The following is an 18,395-nucleotide window of genomic DNA, read 5'->3' on the forward strand; positions in this document are numbered from 1 at the left end:
ACCTAGATGAGGAGGACTGGGTGGAGGCACTGGAGGGTCCCAGGGGGCGGCAATATCTACGCGCCTGTGGCTCATCCAATTCAGATACTTACATCGCACTTATTACACTCGACAGCGCTTGTGGAGGGCGGGCCTAGTAGCGTCTCCCAACTGTCTGAGGTGCGGGACGGAGGCAGGCACACTGTTACACACGGTTTGGGACTGTAGGGCTCTACGAAGATTCTGGGAAGGAGTGTTCCAATGTCTAGATGAGGTTTTGGCCTGGGTGCTTCAGAGGGATCCCAAGCTGGCCCTGTTACATGTTATGGCTGGGGTAGGGGGCAACAGATATAAACGTCATCTACTCTTGCTGGGACTAACGCTGGCTAAACGGGACATTGCACAATCATGGAAGGCACCCAGAGCCCCATCGCTTATGGCCTGGAAGAACGGGCTAGACTTCTGTATGGGGCTTGAACAACCTATATTCATTGCCAGGGGCTGCCCCCGAAAGCACTTCAAAATCTGGAAGAGATGGGCGGATTATCGAGGACTGGACCTGGACCCGCCGGCGGAAGACATTGTCCTCCTGAATCTCTGATCTGTTGAATGCCATGGTATTGCAGGTAGTGCATTGGTGTATTAGGCATGTTCTTGTATATGATCCACATGTTATATGTAAAGCAGGCAGCGGCGCGAGGGGGACGTGGGAGGGATGGAGGGGTGGGAGGGGATGTTGGGGGCTTTCGTCCCTCTGTTTCTTACTGTTTGTAGATATGCTCCATTGTAGAAAATGACTGTAACTGGTGTAGGTAAATTGATGATGGCAACTGACTCTCGACAGCAGAGCTTTGCATAATATGTGCTTTGGTCTACAGTCAATAAAATCTGTTTTCAAAAATAAGAAAATCACATGGAGTACGCGATAATGGGAATGTTGTGGTTTATGCTAATGTGTTAACGGAAAAGTGGAATACCTCTAAACAGCCTGGATATATGTTTCTTTTACTTTTAATGTGGAAGGGACTGCTTGTACTGTGAACACCTCGAGGACGTATACAAATGGGTATATGTTGCTTACAAGGCTGAAGGGATAATGGTGCAAGTGAACACCCAGGACAATTACATATATATGAATGCCGGTCTGCTGCTAATGGAAAAGTTTTAACATTTTATATAACTGTAAAGTATATACACAATGTGTCTGTCGTTTTGATTTCAATGTGTGTGCAATACAAAGACCAGTGTTGTATACATACCGTGTGGAGTCTTTTTGTAGCGTTCACAGGGTGTTGCTAGGTTGAGGATTGTGCCAATACTTTACACTTTGACCCTGAGGATAAGCCTGACTGCTCTGTGCCAAGCTATCCAAGGGTGAGCGTACGTTATCAGACAAGTGTATCTAGGAGAGTGGGTTCTGCCTGGCTTCGATGCATCCCAGCCAGAAACCGCTGAGTCTAACAAATTCCTAATAATAAATAAACTGGGAAATAAATTTAAGCTGCACCAATTTTGCATCCAAGACCACCTCAATCTGTCCCAACTCTAGACATGTTTTTGAAGAGCCATGTCTTCAGCTTCTTGCTTAGCTTAAGAAGTGAGGAGGAGGCTCTGATGTGTTGAGGGAAGTCGTTCCACACTTTAGGAGTGATGTATGAGAAGAGTTGGCCTCCAGATCTGTTTCTGTGTATGCGTGAGATGTGTCTGAGTATGATTCTGGCTGAACGGAGGTGCATAAGGGGTTGTTGGAAGGAGATGCAGTTGTGTAGGCAGGGATTTGTTGGGTAGTGTCTTGAATGTGTGGGTGAGGAGTTTTAACTGTGAGCACTTATGTATCTGGAGCCAGGGAGCTGTTATATGTGTTCTGAGTGGGAGGTTGAGGATACGTCTGGCTGCTGCGTTTTGGGTGTTTGCAGCCCAATGGTGAGCTGTTTGATTATTCCTACATAGAGAGAGTTCCCATAGTCGAAACTACTGTAGATGAGTGTGTGGCTGACGGTCTTATGGTGATTTTCAGGAGCCATTTGAAAATGTTTTTGAGGGTGTGGAAGCAGTGACGGCATTGACCTTGGTGAACCTGTCCACCTTTTTGTTGATGATGATCCCTAGGTTGCTGGTGCACAAGCTCGAGGTGGGAGTAGGTCCTAGGTTGGATGGCATTCAGGTGTAGTCCCATGGACATGTGATGTTTCCAAAGATCAACACTTCAATCTTGTCAGTGTTGAGTTTGAGATGGTTGAACTTCATCCTAGTGGCTGCTTCCATCATAAAGGCAGTGAACTTGTTCCTTGTGTTGTGGATTGTGACTGAGAGGGACAGTATTAGTTGTATATTGTCAGTGTAGGAGAGGGTATTGATGTAGTGGGTGTGGATGGCATTGGTCGGTGGGGTTATTTAAGTGTTGAATAGTGTTCTGCTGAGGAGTGAACCGTGCTCCACAGATGAGATTTCTGGTTTCCAAGGGGTATGACATCAGGTTGACTGTCGGAGTTCTTTTTATCTGGAAGGAGCAGATCAATTGTGTGCAGGTTCTTGAATCTCGATCATGTGAAGGCACCTGATGAGGATGAGATGTGGTACCATGTGACGCACTGCCATGAGGTTCAATAGTATGACGGCCTTACCCTCTCCTCTGTCTAGGATCATGCGAATGGCGTAGGTAGGTTCAATGGGCGCTGTTTCCATAGTCTGGTTGGGCCTGCGTCCAGATTGGGTGGCCTTGAGGAGCTAGTGGTTCACGAGGTAGCTGGTCAGACACTTCTTGATGGTTTTCTCTTGGACTTTGGCCATGTATGATTGGAGGGAGATTGTTCAGTAGTTGGAGAGTTTGGTGAAGTCCTCAGGGGGTTTCCTCAGCAGGGCTATGACTGCTGCCTGCTTCCAGGTTTCTGGGAAGAGGACCGCATTGATGGAGTCATCCAGGATGGGAGTGAGGACTTCACTGATGGTGGTTAGACCTTTGTTGAAAGTGTGGTGGAGGCATGGGTCTCATGGGGCTCCGGAGTGGATGGTCTTCATGGTTGCAGCAGTCTCGTTTGTGGTGATGCCGTTCTACATGGTCAAGGTCCATTCTTCAGCTGAGATTGGAAGACTGGCTGCGAGGTTGCTGTTGTCAGGTTGAAGGTTGACGTTGGCAAAGGTGGATGTGATCGCCTGCCAAAAGAAGTTACAGAGTTTGCTGCAGTGGGTCCTGTAAGGGGTGATGTTGCTGGGGGTGGCTGCAGCACCATGAATTGTCTGATCATGAAAAAGATTTATTTGTTGCTGGCTTCAATGCAGTTGGTAAGGGCTGTTTACTTGGCATTTCAGACATGCTGGTGGAAGCATGTCAGGGCAGATTTGAAGACGTCATTGTCTGCGATGTCTTGGATCATTCTCCACTTGCTTTCCAAGTGATTCCAGTGCTGCATCACAATCCAGAGTTCTGTATACCAGCTGGCTTGTTTTTGTGAGCTTGATTTGTTTTTCCTTTGCTTGAGGGAGCCAGGTTGTTGGTGCAGGTGGTGATCCATTCATTGAAGTTTTTGATGTCTTCCACTAGGTTGTTGCTGCTGTGCTTTGAGAGGTGTCCTTCTCTGAGGTGTTCTTCCAGCAGAGGCGGCTTGTCCAGAGGTGGTGGATGTGCTGAGTATGGTTGGGGTTCGTAAGGCTTTTGAGGAGGGTATTTGAATTTCAGTCATGACGGTCCTCTACGTGAAAGTTCGGGTCTCAAAGGAGGATGAAAGTTCTGGAGTTGATGGTAATCTCAGAACTAGATTCATTCCAATTTCCAGTCTTCCTTCTACTGTCCTTACCAGAGCTTTTATTGTAGTTGGTAACTTTTCAAGCCTCCAGGCTCACTGACTCCATTATACTTTTCAAGTGTCCATTGGTGTCCAGAGTTCGCCTGTTCTCCACACACACAGGTATCTTGATCATTTCCAGAAGTCTCAGTTTTCCTACTCTCACCAAATGTCTCAACACCTCAAATAACAAAAAAACAGAAATATTTCATTGCTGCCATTATTTACACCTGCTCTTGACCCGAAGTCACTGCAGGGACATAATTCCAACCCGAGAAAAGGATACAGTGTCAGCAGGATTTACTAATACAACTGAAATCTGCCAAACTACATATTGTAAAGTCATATCTAAGCATACATACTTGACTTTTAAAGCTATTTCTGTGAAATGGGTACCACAAAGTCTTAAGTGATGTTGATCTTCTAAAGAGAACTCTAATCCATGAGAATATTATCTCTATTGATGTGGTCTATCCCATAAGTCCATATGTTGCTGCAAGTGCTCTCGATCAGGAATCCAGCTGTTTCTACTTGTGTCTTGAGCTGTTTCTTTGCTTTTGTGGTTGTAACTGTTTGTTAGGACGACAGGACGTCAGAGTGTAGGGACTGAGTCTCTCTACAATGTCAGTACCTGTCGGCCCAATCCTGATATCTCACAGTGCTCAACTGAACTCCTAATCTTCCCAGAGTAACAGGTGATTTCAGCAATCTCAAACACGACCCTCTATCCCCAAGAGAACCGTGGAAATGGATCCTCCCCTTTCATTACTCTCTTACTCCCTCATGCATGCCCGTAGTAAACCTAAGAAATACACAAAGTTTACAATACATTTATTGAAACAATCATACTCTATTTTGAAGCAAATGTGTTGCGATCATTAGACTGATGTAACTAAAAGTAATTAGAATTACTACCAGGTATAGGACGAACATCCCAACCATGGCAAATCATATATCGGTCTAGTTCTTCCCCTACGAAGACGGTCACCCAGGCACTCGTCACCATCCGATTGGACTACGGGAACACCCTCTACGCGGGAACCACTGCCAAACTACAGAAAAGACTCCAGCGCATACAGAACCTTTACTTGCCATATCTGACAGGAAGTTAACTATTGTATGGATTCCGGATCCCACGGGATCCCCCTGTCGTTCAGCACGCCAACTAACCCACTTACACCAGGCTGACTCATATTGCTTATGCGTTGCGGGGGGCCCAGGATTGAGACAAGAAAAACATTGTGTCCTCAGAATCTCCCCGCATCTGCCAGCGTCTCCTGAAAGTCTCCATGCCATGAGGGACAACTGCCCCTGATGTACTAATGAATGAGGGAGATCCAGAGGGTCAGTCAAAATCTCTGGAAACGTTAGCAGACGTAGTGGAGGTGCACACGACAGAGCCAGCACTGCTGGGACCACGCGCGTGCCCTCCAACACGGGGATATCAACATCACCTCCGCTCTCTATCTGCGGATCTGCGCCAAAACTCTCTGAATCATGACGAATGGAGGAAATGCATACAGCATAACCGTCGTCCATGATTTAAGAAATGCGTCAGAGTTGCTCGCCAGAGGATCTGGTTGCCAACTATAAAACCGAGGCAGTTGTGAATTCAGCCTGGACGCAAACATATTTATCAAACCAGGGCCCCACTTGTCGTTCAGTTGTCGGAATAGTGTGGGGTGAAGCTGCCAATCGCTGAAATCTCAAAGGAAGCGCAAGTTCCAATCTGCCACCACATTGGTGTTGCCCGGAATGTTCTCCGCCATCACATGACATGTGGTTCACAAGGCAATAATGCCAGAAATCCTTGGCTATCTCCACCAACAGCCGAGTTCTTGTGCCATCCAGACGGTTGATATATCTCACTGCTGAGGTATTGTCCATCCGCAGGAGTGTACAACAACTCGCCTTCTGAGGGGAAAGCGTCCTGATCGCAAATAAGCCCGCCAAAAGTTACAGACAATTTAAGTGGAGTTTCAATTCCTCCGCAGACCATCCCCCCCCTCTCCACGAAGCCGCAGCGGGCTCCCCAGCAGCATCTGCTGGCATCGGACTCGATCGCGACTTCTGGGACTGACGCGAATATAGCCTTGCCATTCCATGCATCCATGTGTTCCAGCCACCAGGAAATTTCTGTCCTGGCATCTGCATTTAGCTGAATCTGTTCCGTGTAGCCCAGGCCCTTGCGTAAATGCATAATTTTTAACCTTTGGAGTGCCCTGTAGTGAAAGGGACCTGGGAAGATGGCTTGAATCGACTACGCTAACAGGCCTACCAACCTGACCAGCGTCAGTAAGGATATAGTCTGAGAGGCAAGTGCTCTCCTCAATTCCTTCTTGATTGCAATTCTTTTCCTCAGTGGGAGCAATAACTATGCCATTAACGAGTTAACCTGGAACCCCAAAAACTCCATCGACTGTGCTGGAGTCAGTATAGACTTGTCTGAGTTGATGACGAACCCCAATTCCCGAAAAAGTTGAGCCATCCATGCTAGATGTCAAAAGACTGTATTCATAGTCTGAGCCATGATAAGAATGTCGTCCAAGTAAACGATGAGTCTGACCCCTCTCTCTCTTAAGAACTATACTACCGGTTTGAGGAGTTTGGTGAAACACCAAGGGGCAGACGAGAGTCCGAACGGCATTGCGGAGAATTCATACCATCTGGAGGGAAAATGGGTACCACAAGATATGCGTCTTTTAAATCGAGAAGCACAATCCAATCTCTTTCTAAAAGTAAATCTCGAAGGAAATGTATGCCCTCCATCTTGAAGTAGCGATCCACCACCCACGAGTTGAACTCTCTGAGATTTAATACCAACCGAAAGCCCAGGTCTTTCTTTGGGACTAGAAACACAGTGCTGATGAAGCCGTGATCGTGAGGTTCTGTCTCTATAATTGCTCCTATGCGCATCAGTGATGCCACTTCATTGTCTATAAACCTCTTACAGTCTGATGTACCCAAGGGTCGCTTGTCAGGTTCTCCCACTTGTGTATAAACAAAGCAATCTGACCCCCCACTTGTACATCCCCACTCTGAATCAAGTTTACCTGAGTAGGAGGTATCTCTGTTGTTACTCTGTCCTCGATAATCTCCTTTTTGATGTCTGCCTCTGCCACCGCGATTTATGTTGGGATAAAAATTGGACCGCTGGGCTCCCCCACGTCCTCTCTGGTCAAAACCTCTGGAGGTCTGATTAAATCCACGGCCAGTCGCTCGACCCCTGAAGCGTCCGGTCCTGGTAAATAGGCCAGTGTGGAAAACCTTTTTAATATTACTTTGGGCTTTGTCCAGTGCCGAGAATGTCGCCACATATTTCCCCAACTCCTTTACAAATTTGTCGCCGAACAATAACCTGTTCGCCAGGGTTCTGGCTTTGGTTGTGGCCATGCCCGCCAGTTGCGGGTCAATCCTCATTAGGAAAGATCGTCTCCTCTCGGTCGATAGTGCACAATTTGACTTGCCCAGGAAACTGAGAGCCTTATGTGCCCATTCTAATATATCTGTCACGTCTAAGGGGGTTTTGGAATCTTTGTCCTGTACCGCCGCATCAAGAATCTTCATGAGAGGACCAAAGACATCTATTAACTTTTCCTGGCACCCTCTCCATGCTCAATCCAGGCCCTTTTGGGTTCTTTAGAAAACGTTTTTAGGAACGTGGCGATATTAGGTCCAGTTCTGGTGTGTCAGCCACCTTGCCCAGTAAGGCCGGTCTAGGACATTCAGATCTCAATGTGGTGCGCAGCTCCTGCTCAAAGCCCTGTCGGAGGTTCTCCTGTACATAGTGTGCCACTTCCACACATGCTACCCATTCCATAGACCTCGGGTGTACAATATTTCTGGGGTCAAGAAGCAGGTTCTTATTAGTTGAAACACTGCTCACATGATGCGTTTTGCTCTTTCTCTTTGTCGCCTTTTTAGGCTCCTCTGCGTCCTGATCTGAGTCTGAAGTGTCCAAGACGGCTGGAGAAGACTCCTCCGCCTCCCCCCTGGAATCAGCAGGAATGAATTTCCCAAAAGAATGGAGCCACCATACCCATGATCCTAAATGACACTGGACGCTACTTGTGAAAGTACCCTCCCCTGAGGATAGTTGTGAAGACTCACCCAGGGAAGCCTTAAACTTTCATTTTCCATAACTTTTCAGGGGCTTCGTAAATGGCTGTAGCGCCTTGACGAGTGCCCTGTTCACAGAATCCTGGACGTGGGTATCCAGGGCTTCCACCAATTGTTCCTCCATCTGGTGCTCGTAGGGCACCACCTCAAACTCTGTGTAATCGTAATAATCAGCTCACTGATCAATCTCCTCGGTGTAGTACGCCATCGTGATACGGAGATATGTGGAGGAACTTTAGGGGGGAATGACCAGGGTGAACCGACCCTGAATCCCTGACTAATTTAACAGTCACTTAATCTGAGCTTCAAACCCAACTCTGCTGAGTACAGTGTTTTGAAAGTCTGGTCCAATGCAGCCCCTACCTGATGTCCCTAACTAACTATTCTATCTTCTTTTTATTAATATTTCTCTTAGTGGAGGGCGCCACCCATTCATTCCCCATAGGGCAGAGCCTTGTGACGTTTTCAACCCCGTCCGGCGTTCGTTAGAGACCAGGGTTTGAGCAGTGCTTACTCACGAGTGCACGTTCAGCCAATCAAGAAGAGAAACTGATTATGCGCGAGGCAAAGGGCCATAGAAAACGGACTGCCCCTGAGTGCGCAAAGCGTGCCTGCGGAGAGGTGTGGCTCACTGGTTAGACGCGGCAGACCCGGAAGCAGAGAACGGCCCGGGACCAGGGTTCAATTCCCGACGCGGCAGGGTCATGGACCAGGGTCAGCGGACTCGACAATTCAAGCTTCGGTGCCTACTCTAACCAGGGATCACACTCTGCAACTCTGGGCATTAAGCTTGCCTCATCTCTACAACGGCCCACCACAGACGCCGGGGATGCCTGGTTTCACCTTGGAGATACCCAGAAGGGACCATCTCACAGGGAAGCCAGGATTGGTTCCCCAGCGGTCTTCAGCGCCGGGACCCTCACGGGCAGCTGTGCGCTTTACAAGTCCAACACATTTACACATTACATTACATTACTAGCTCCTGCTCCACTCAAACCACCGCTGCCAATAACTTGAAACTCAGCATGATATTAAGACCATACGGATCAAATGCGGTCAAATTACCACAATAACACTTTAAACACAATAGTCAGCAATAATAACGCTGCCCGCCCATACGATCTCACGGGTTGAGCGTGAATACAGTACCCGACTATTACCAATATCAATCCAATTACAAATTATACAACATTAAAACTCAGTAATTATAAAGATAAAGCACTTAACTCGCTGCTGCAGCAGCAAAGAAAGAGGAATAAGTATTGCGTCACAGACATTTATACCAATGACCATTAAGTGATTGGTGCATACTATGAAGGGGGTTGTCCTTCCGGGGTTCTGCTATTTTAAAGTTTATTGGTTACTGTTTATGTCAGTAAAGCAAATAGAAGCATAATCTGAAGCCTCCGTGGACTGACATAGAATGTTGTAACCATAGCTATGTTGAAGCAGGTTCTGATTATCAAAAAGGAGAACAGCGAGACTCAGTAATCAGGAACAATTTAAGTTTAATTTAACAATAATGGCGAGGAATAGCTGCCACATCTCCTACAGCTGTGTCCTGAAATTCCCCGGAAATACCGGTACAGTGGGTCATAGATATCGTGTTTAGATACTTTATTCCACCCTTATAAACAAGCATTGGAAATGCAATAGGTCTCGGATTTATTTGAGTTAAAGCTAATGGCTTTGTAAATGGCAATGTCTTTTAACCATGTGTTATGGAGTGTATGCATGTGGTGTGTAATGGAATTATGTGGTTTGGATTGGAATTGTTCACCCTGCACACTCACAAACTGTTCACCTTGCACACTCACAAACTGTTCACCCTGCACACTCACACACTGTTCACCCTGCACGCTCACACACTGTTCACCCTGCACGCTCACACACTGCTCACCCTACACGCTCACAAACTGCTCACCCTACACGCTCACACAATGTTCACCCTGCACGCTCACAGACTGTTAACCCTGCACGCTCACACACTGCTCACCCTACACGCTCACACATTGCTCACCCTGCACGCTCACACACTGCTCACCCTACACGCTCACACAATGTTCACCCTGCACGCTCACAGACTGTTAACCCTGCACGCTCACACACTGCTCACCCTACACACTCACACACTTCACACTCTGCACTCACAACTCTGCACTCGCACTCGCACTCTGCACATGCACTCACTACTCTGCACTCACTACTCTGCACTCACTACTCTGCACTCACTACTCACTACTCACTACTCTGCACTCACTACTCACTACTCTGCACTCACTACTCTGCACTCACTACTCACTACTCTGCACTCACTACTCTGCACTTACTACTCACTACTCTGCACTCACTACTCACTACTCTGCACTCACTCACTACTCACTACTCTGCACTCACTACTCTGCACTCACTACTCACTATTCTGCACTCACTACTCACTACTCTGCACTCACTACTCTGCACTCACTACTCTGCACTCACTACTCATTACTCACTACTCTGCACTCACTACTCACTACTCTGCACTCACTACTCTGCACTCACTACTCACTACTCTGCACTCACTACTCTGCACTCACTACTCTGCACTCACTACTCACTACTCACTACTCTGCACTCACTACTCACTACTCACTACTCTGCACTCACTACTCACTACTCTGCACTCACTACTCACTACTCTGCACTCACTACTCACTACTCTGCACTCACTACTCACTACTCTGCACTCACTACTCTGCACTTACTACTCACTACTCTGCACTCACTACTCACTACTCTGCACTCACTCACTACTCACTACTCTGCACTCACTACTCTGCACTCACTACTCACTATTCTGCACTCACTACTCACTACTCTGCACTCACTACTCTGCACTCACTACTCTGCACTCACTAGTCACTACTCTGCACTCACTACTCACTACTCTGCACTCACTACTCTGCACTCACTACTCACTACTCTGCACTCACTACTCTGCACTCACTACTCACTACTCTGCACTCACTACTCACTACTCTGCACTCACTACTCACTACTCTGCACTCACTACTCTGCACTCACTACTCACTACTCTGCACTCACTACTCACTACTCACCACTCTGCACTCACCACTCTGCACTCACCACTCTGCACTCACCACTCACTACTCTGCACTCACTACTCTGCACTCACTACTCTGCAATCACTACTCACTACTTTGCACTCACTACTCTGCACTCACTACTCACTACTCACTACTCTGCACTCACTACTCACTACTCACTACACTGCACTCACTACTCACTACTCTGCACTCACTCACTACTCACTACTCTGCACTCACTACTCACTACTCTGCACTCACTACTCATTACTCACTACTCTGCACTTACTACTCATTACTCACTACTCTGCACTCACTACTCACTACTCTGCACTCACTACTCTGCACTCACTACTCTGCACTCACTACTCTGCACTTACTACTCACTACTCTGCACTCACTACTCTGCACTCACTACTCACTACTCTGCACTCACTACTCTGCACTCACTACTCACTACTCTGCACTCACTACTCTGCACTCACTACTCACTACTCTGCACTCACTACTCACTACTCTGCACTCACTACTCACTACTCACTACTCTGCACTCACTACTCACTACTCTGCACTCACTACTCACTACTCTGCACTCACTACTGTGCACTCACTACTCTGCACTCACCACTCTGCACTCACCACTCACTACTCACTACTCACCACTCACTACTCTGCACTCACCATACTACTCACTACTCTGCACTCACTACTCACTACTCTGCACTCACTTCTCTGCACTCACTACTCTTCACTCACTACTCACCACTCTGCACTCACCACTCTGCACTCACTCAAGTCCATGCAATTAGAGGACATAACATTCTGAACAAGCACCTACCTCTCAGTGCCCTCACTGCCTTGCGAAACTTCTCGATGCCGGCCAGGAAGAGAGCAGTGATCGGCGCGCGGCGGGGACGCTGGCGCCGTGAGCGTGCGCGCGACTGAATCCACGCGTGGCCAGCACTTGTCCCTCCCTCTCCCATTAGGATTGCTGGGCGCGTGCCCAGCTCTTGTCTCCTTTTGTCGGCTTTGGCGGCTGACATGATTACAATAGTTCTCTGCCGAGAACGCGCTTCGCGCGTCTCTAGGCCGAGACCTAAAAAGGACCATAAATACCAACTGGAGGTCACATTCGGAGTTGGTCCAGGTGGTCGAGTGTGTTGTGTGTGTTATGTAGGGGAAAGTTTACTGCTAGGCATTGTGTGGGCTTTATCTGATGGATGCAACTGACCAGCTGCGCTGGCATCATCTTTGGCCAGAACGCAGGCTCTCTGCTGTGCATTTATTTGTATTTGAGTGTGTGCTTCTGGGTTGTTTCTTTAGGTATTACATCCTCGGGCCATTTGTGAATTACTTCCAGGTGTGTTTGAGGCTTTTTACATATCTCGTGTCTCCATCACATGAAGTGCTAGAGGTGAACAGAGGGTAGCTGTGTTATGTTGATCTGATAAAGTGCCACTGAAACCGTAACAAGTGTTTTACGGTTATTTAGGTAGTGCAGGCAACAGTTGTTCTGTGGTGTGCTGGACTCCTAAGAGCAGGATCTTTCTATTAATTACTCTGAAGCTAACATTCCCCCCTCTAATTGAGTTATCAGCTTCTACCCTGGCTGTTTGTGTCAGTGGCTTGAGCATGGGCGGTTCTTGTTTCTGGCTTGTGGTGTGAGTGTTTCCCTTGGCATTGGGTGTCCTAATCGGGTGTATTGCCCCTATTTTGAGGGTAACCTTCTTCGCACAGTCACATATTAGTTTTTTTTGGGAAGTTTTTATTGAAACATATGCAATTTCAAAGGTAGCATCAAACTGCACATGTAAGTAAAAACACATTTAACAACCAGTGTCAATTATGCATATATCAAACAGCAGTGACAGAGTTACAATCTGTGTATCGTAGTGAGGTAGCGTACATGCAATCAAAGGAATAATATACTCAGCGTTCCACATTAGCTGGGGGACTCATCGTGTTCAACAGATCATAAGTACTGTAGGAGGGTCTTCCAAATATCATTAGGCCGAGAGGAGGTGGGGAGTTCCTCAGCATCTAGCACTAGGTTGTCCCGGCAGTACACCCAATCCTTGAGCCATTGTGCAGGCGAAGGCCCAGCCGTGCCCTCCCAAGTCATAGCCATGCGTCTCTTGGCCACGCGTAAAGCTACTCTCACACGTTTACCTGTAGCTCCCTTCAAGGACGGAACCAAGCCCAGCAAACAGACGTGCGGAGAGCATTGTAGCTCGGCATTGACCATAGTAGATAGTATACGAACCACATCATTCCAGAACTTCTACACCCTGCAGGCCACACAGGCTAAGTGCCAGAAGTCAGCATCCACTTACATGCATCAGTGTCTCTAAGCCCATATTTTAACAACTTATGTGGAAAGTGATAAGCCTGATGGATGTATTTGAAATGAATTATTCGAAGATTGCCATTGGAAGTTAGGGTACCAGTAAGCAAGCAGCAGTGCTCCCAGTCTTGCAATGTTGGTGGCGGAGTCAAATATGTATTCCATTTCTCCAGACTTTTGTTGTATGGCAGGGGCTTTTCTGCTCTAGCAGAGTGGTAAAGTTTGGTAAGGATTTTACTTCGAGTCTGACTGAAAAGCATGATGTGTTGAGTCTGTAGAGTGGGAGGTTCTTCAGGGAAAGTAAGATAATGTGTCTCTACCGCTTTCTTTAACCTGTGGAAAAGGAATATAAATAATGGTGTTTTATTCTGCATGTAAATAAGATCATCATCTGTCAAAAAACACCATTGTGGTTTAGGTCCAGCAGTTTATCTATTCCTGCCAGCTGCAGAGTGTGCATAGCTCCCGCCTCATGCGTCACGGCTAAGTTCGAGTGGAATGCAAGCGGCAACAGAGGGGAATATAACGGTAATTTCCCAGCCATGTGGCCCAAGGCCTGCCAGGCCGCTATAGTAGTGTCAACAGTGTTGATCTCAGAGCGCGGTGTCTGTCGATGAGTGTGAGTCAGCATGGAGCATAAAGGAACAGGGTGTGCGTCTCGATCTCCCACTGCCACATGTGGGATGAAATCGTGTGGCCTGAACCAGTATTGTGCACGAGTACACAAATAGTACAAATAAAGGTTAGGCACGCTGAAGCCTCTATTTTTATAATCTAAAGTAAGTGTCTCCCAGTTGACATGAGCCTGTTTACCACTCCAAATCAACCGGAGGAGCACAGTTTTAAAAAATTGTTTAGTGAGTGGAATCGGTATGTTGCTGAACAGGTATAAAAATTGAGTACGACCATCTTGATAAGTTCAATGCGATCAGCCAGCAATAATGGGAGCTTCACCCATATGTCCACCTGTTGTTCTAACTTCGTATATGCAGTGCCATAATTCTCGCGGATAACCGTGTCGGGGTCTCTATGAACCCACACTCCCAAATATTTAACAGGGTCCGTGGACCACACAAGCGGGAACACAAGCTCATGAGTCAGGGTGCTTTCTGTTAGCGGCACTACCATTGATTTAGTTCAATTAATGTGTAGGCCTGAGAACAACCCAAAGCGAATATATTCCCTTAAAACTGGTGCCATGAAATCGCGTGACTCCCGTATAAAAAGCAACATGTCATCCGCGTACAGCGAGATACTGACGGGACAGTGGACAAATTGGAGGCCTGAGGCTCGATGCCGTTGTCTAATTGTACTGGCAAGGGGTTCTAGCTTGATCGCAAAAACGAGGGGCAAAAGGGGGCACCCCTGCCAAGTCACCCTGGTTATGCAGATAGGGACTGAAGTACTACCCTGTACCCGGATCCACACCACAGGGTCATTGTACAGCAGACCTATCCAATTGATTAAAATAGGAGGAAAGCCCAGAATATAAAAAAGGTAGCCCCATTCTATGGACTCAAAGGCCTTGGTGGTGTGTAACATGACAGCCGCTGCTTGGAGCCAAGGTCCTGAAGGACCAGGCCTTGCATGAGTGGCTGCAGCCTGGTGGCAATAATTTTGGCCAATATTTTGGCGTCTGTGTTGATAAGCGACTGTGGTCGGTAAGAGTCGCAACGATAAGGCGTTTTATCGTTTTTGAGTAATGTGATAATCAGAGCTTCCCTAAGGGTTGGCGGCAGTTGACCAGTGTCGTATGCCTCGGAGTAATTTGCAAAGATATGGGGGGTTAATTCTTCTGTGTTTTGTTTATAAAATTCACTGGGAAACCCATCAGAGCCAGGGGCTTTCTTGTTTGGATAGGATATGATAGGCACGCGAATATCTTCTTCTGTAATTGGTTGGCTAAGAAACTACCTTTGCCCATCTGAAAGCAACGCAAGGGCTATGTCTGATATGTATGCATCTAGGTCCTCAGTGTGGGTCGCCCCCCTGAATGGTGCATAAATCCGCATAAGTGGTTTTAAACTGTGCTAGAATCTCCTGAGTGGTGTAGTGATCCTGGCCTGCTGCGTCGGTGATCTTAGTAATAGTGTGCCGATCAATACGAACTTTAAATTTGTTAGCTAGATGGCGTCCCGACCATCCACCCTCCACTTAAGCACGGGCTACATGGCGCTTAGATATATACTTAACCTCTTTCTCCACATCTCATTATATTCCAAAATGGACTCTTTAATTGTCGCCAGTGTCTGAGTGCAGGGTGCATTCTCATAGTCACGCTCAAGACGCTGCAAGGTTGTTTCCAGCTTAGCAAGCTGTCCGCGGAAGTCTTGCAAGATACCAGCTGACGTGTCAATACAAGTGCCCCGAATAGTGGCTTTAAAATCTTCGCAAAGGGTCGTAGCACTGTCAACCGACCCCTTGTTGTGATCAAAGTATTGCACTATAGCCACGCGAACAGTTTCAACATAAAAGGAGTCCAGCAGAGCCTCATGCCGAAAGCGCCAGGTGAATGATTTGTGAACAATGCACGGAATTTGTAGGCGAAGGCAGACTGGGCTGTGATGGGATAGTGTGCGAGGCAATCCCTCTATTGTGTGTATTAAGGGAACCTCCCCACAAAATCACCGCATCGGGCCAATCCCGTAGCGTGGAAATGATGCGCTCAAAGAAGGCGGGATCATCTATATTTTGGGCCATAAGTGTTTACAATCGTGATTAAACTGTCCGCCAACTTCCCCTGTACCAGGGCATATCATCCTACATCATCGACGCAGGTTTTGATCATCGTGAAGGGGAGGTTTTTCTTAATGAGCGTGAGCACTCCACGGGAGTAGTAGGAGTAGGAAGAGGCCAAACGGTACCCAGCCCACTGCTCCCCAACGTGAACTTCAGACAGGCGGGTTAAGTGTGTTTCTTGCAAAAGGACAATTGTACCCTGTGGCGCCGCGGCCAGGGCGACCGACGCCGGAATCTGGGGACCACGGTTCGATCCCCGGCTCCGGCGGCAGGTTAGCCCAGCACCATGTGACTCTGGGCAATAGCTCGCTTAATCTTCTCGACGGCCCCCAGCGCCTAGAGACCCTTACGGGTGATTGTGCGCTTTACAAATGTGGACTTTACTTTACTTTTACCCTCATGCCAATCCAGATACGCTAAGACCTGGCAAATGTTTTTGGGTGAGTTAAGTCCCCGTATGTTCAATGTTAAACAGGTGATTAAAGTGTGAGCTAGATGCAGAACTTTAGCGGGTTATACATTGAGCATAATTCCACTGTAGTGAGTGAAGGTACATATGCAATCCTCACAGCTTCAATAAAAAGATCAGCCACATAAACGAACCCTACAAATTTAACCCACCCACCAACACCCCCCACCCACTTTAGCGTCCCCAACATGCCAAAGCCATCCAAACCCTCCAAAACAATCCCTGAGTGCAACACCAAGGGAATAACCAGCTGTGGGGAATACCCATGAGGGAGCGCTGGAGCACAGTACCCCACCCGGTGAAATGAGAGGTGGCCGAGCAAGTCTGAGAACAGTTCCTGGCCACTGTATCGCAATATCATAAAACAATATGAAAGTACCCACATTAATAATCATTGCGAGTTCAAACAATGAGGTAAATAACATCAATACAGGTCAAGTGCTTGCTTAATGTCTGCAGCTCGCATGCCAGAGCCCACCATAACAGACGGACAGGGTGATATAGGTCACCCCAAAAGTGAAGCGAAACAGAGGTGCACACCATCCACAACTCACATGACCTGGATTTGTCATTGCCATCTCATCGGAGCCCCCACCGTCGTCCCCAGCCGCAGTGTTGGGGGACCGGCTATGGCGAATAAGAGTCTTGGGATGTCCATCGCTGATTTCTGGCTGTTGAAGATAATTGGCTTTCCATTGACTTCTATGTGCAACATAGGGTATCTGCCCAGAGATGAGAAGTTTCTTAACAGGTTGGTATTCTCTCCAGGCCTCCTGGACAGCTTCAGTAAAGTCGAGGTAAAAGGCAAGAGTGTTCCCCTCGTGAGTGATGGTACCTTTCTCTCGAGCCATACGGAGGACAGTGTCCCCATCGCTATAATTCAAAAGACTGGCCTTAATGGGAGGTTCTCCACATAGGTCTCAAGACTGCCCGTGTTTGTAGACTCTGGCAGGCGAGTGATTTGCATGTTGTTACGTCTTGATCTGGTTTCCAAATCCTCATTGTGGGCCTGTATAACAGCCAGCACCTTCTCCATAGATGTTGCTCCGGTGGTCACCTGTTGCAAGCCATCTTCAGCGCCAGAAATACGCGTTTCCGCTTCCCCCAGGCGCAGCGCATGTTTATCCAGCTTCGGGGACATGTGATGCATGCGTTCAGATTATTAATTTTCCCATCGATGGACTGCAAGCTGGCCTGGACCACATGAAGAGTTTTATCAATATTCGTTAAATGGTTGCTGGGAACATCAGCCTCCGAGTCAGAGGCAGTGTGTTGAGATGTTTGTCCGATTTGCGGGGCTCAAATGTGAGGCGTAGGTGCCTGCGCTCAAACTTCCCCATAGCGATAGCGCTGAACTAAAGAATGAGAGAATGGTGAGGACATTACCAGCTAGGGGCTGCCCGCCACACAGTGTCCAACAATCTTGGGCAGTGACAGAAATTCAGTAGCGAATCACAGCACGAATGCCAGTGGAGCACCCCTCGTTACAGCGTCGTGGCACAGCACATGGAGATGGCGAGCAACAAGAGGAAGGCAAGATAGTGAGGATATGGTGGAGGTGCGTTCAGGGCCAGTACTTGGGAGGGTGCCCGCAGTGCCTCCCAATCCGCAGTGCGAGCTCACAGCATCAGGGGTTCGTCAGCTGGTATCTTGCAAGACTTGCGCGGACAATGCCACTGAGAGAGCGCAGGCCCGCGGAAGGTCAGTGTCCCCGCTCCAAAGCACAATATGGACCAGGCCCAAAAACGAGTCGCCAGGTCCACCGGTCACCGTAGGAGTATACGCGACAGCACCGCCACAGGGAAGAGGAGAGAGAATGGGCTGGATCTCCGACAGGGCTGCACTCCACCGCACCTCTATTCGGGGCAGAACAA

General features: G+C 47.9%; 1 protein-coding gene across 1 annotated transcript in view; it reads left to right on the forward strand.

Moving 5' to 3' along the window:
* The window catches only part of LOC144769680 (uncharacterized), a 117,598-nt gene that overhangs the window by 62,035 nt on the left and 37,168 nt on the right, over nucleotides 1-18,395 (forward strand). The window contains exon 3 of the mRNA XM_078653895.1: nucleotides 18,134-18,154. Within this exon, the coding sequence (XP_078510021.1) occupies nucleotides 18,134-18,154 (21 nt within the window). The remainder of the gene's footprint in view (nucleotides 1-18,133; nucleotides 18,155-18,395) is intronic.

This window comes from Lissotriton helveticus, chromosome 1_1 (assembly GCF_964261635.1).
Source record: "Lissotriton helveticus chromosome 1_1, aLisHel1.1, whole genome shotgun sequence".
NCBI classification, from domain to species: Eukaryota; Metazoa; Chordata; class Amphibia; order Caudata; family Salamandridae; genus Lissotriton; species Lissotriton helveticus.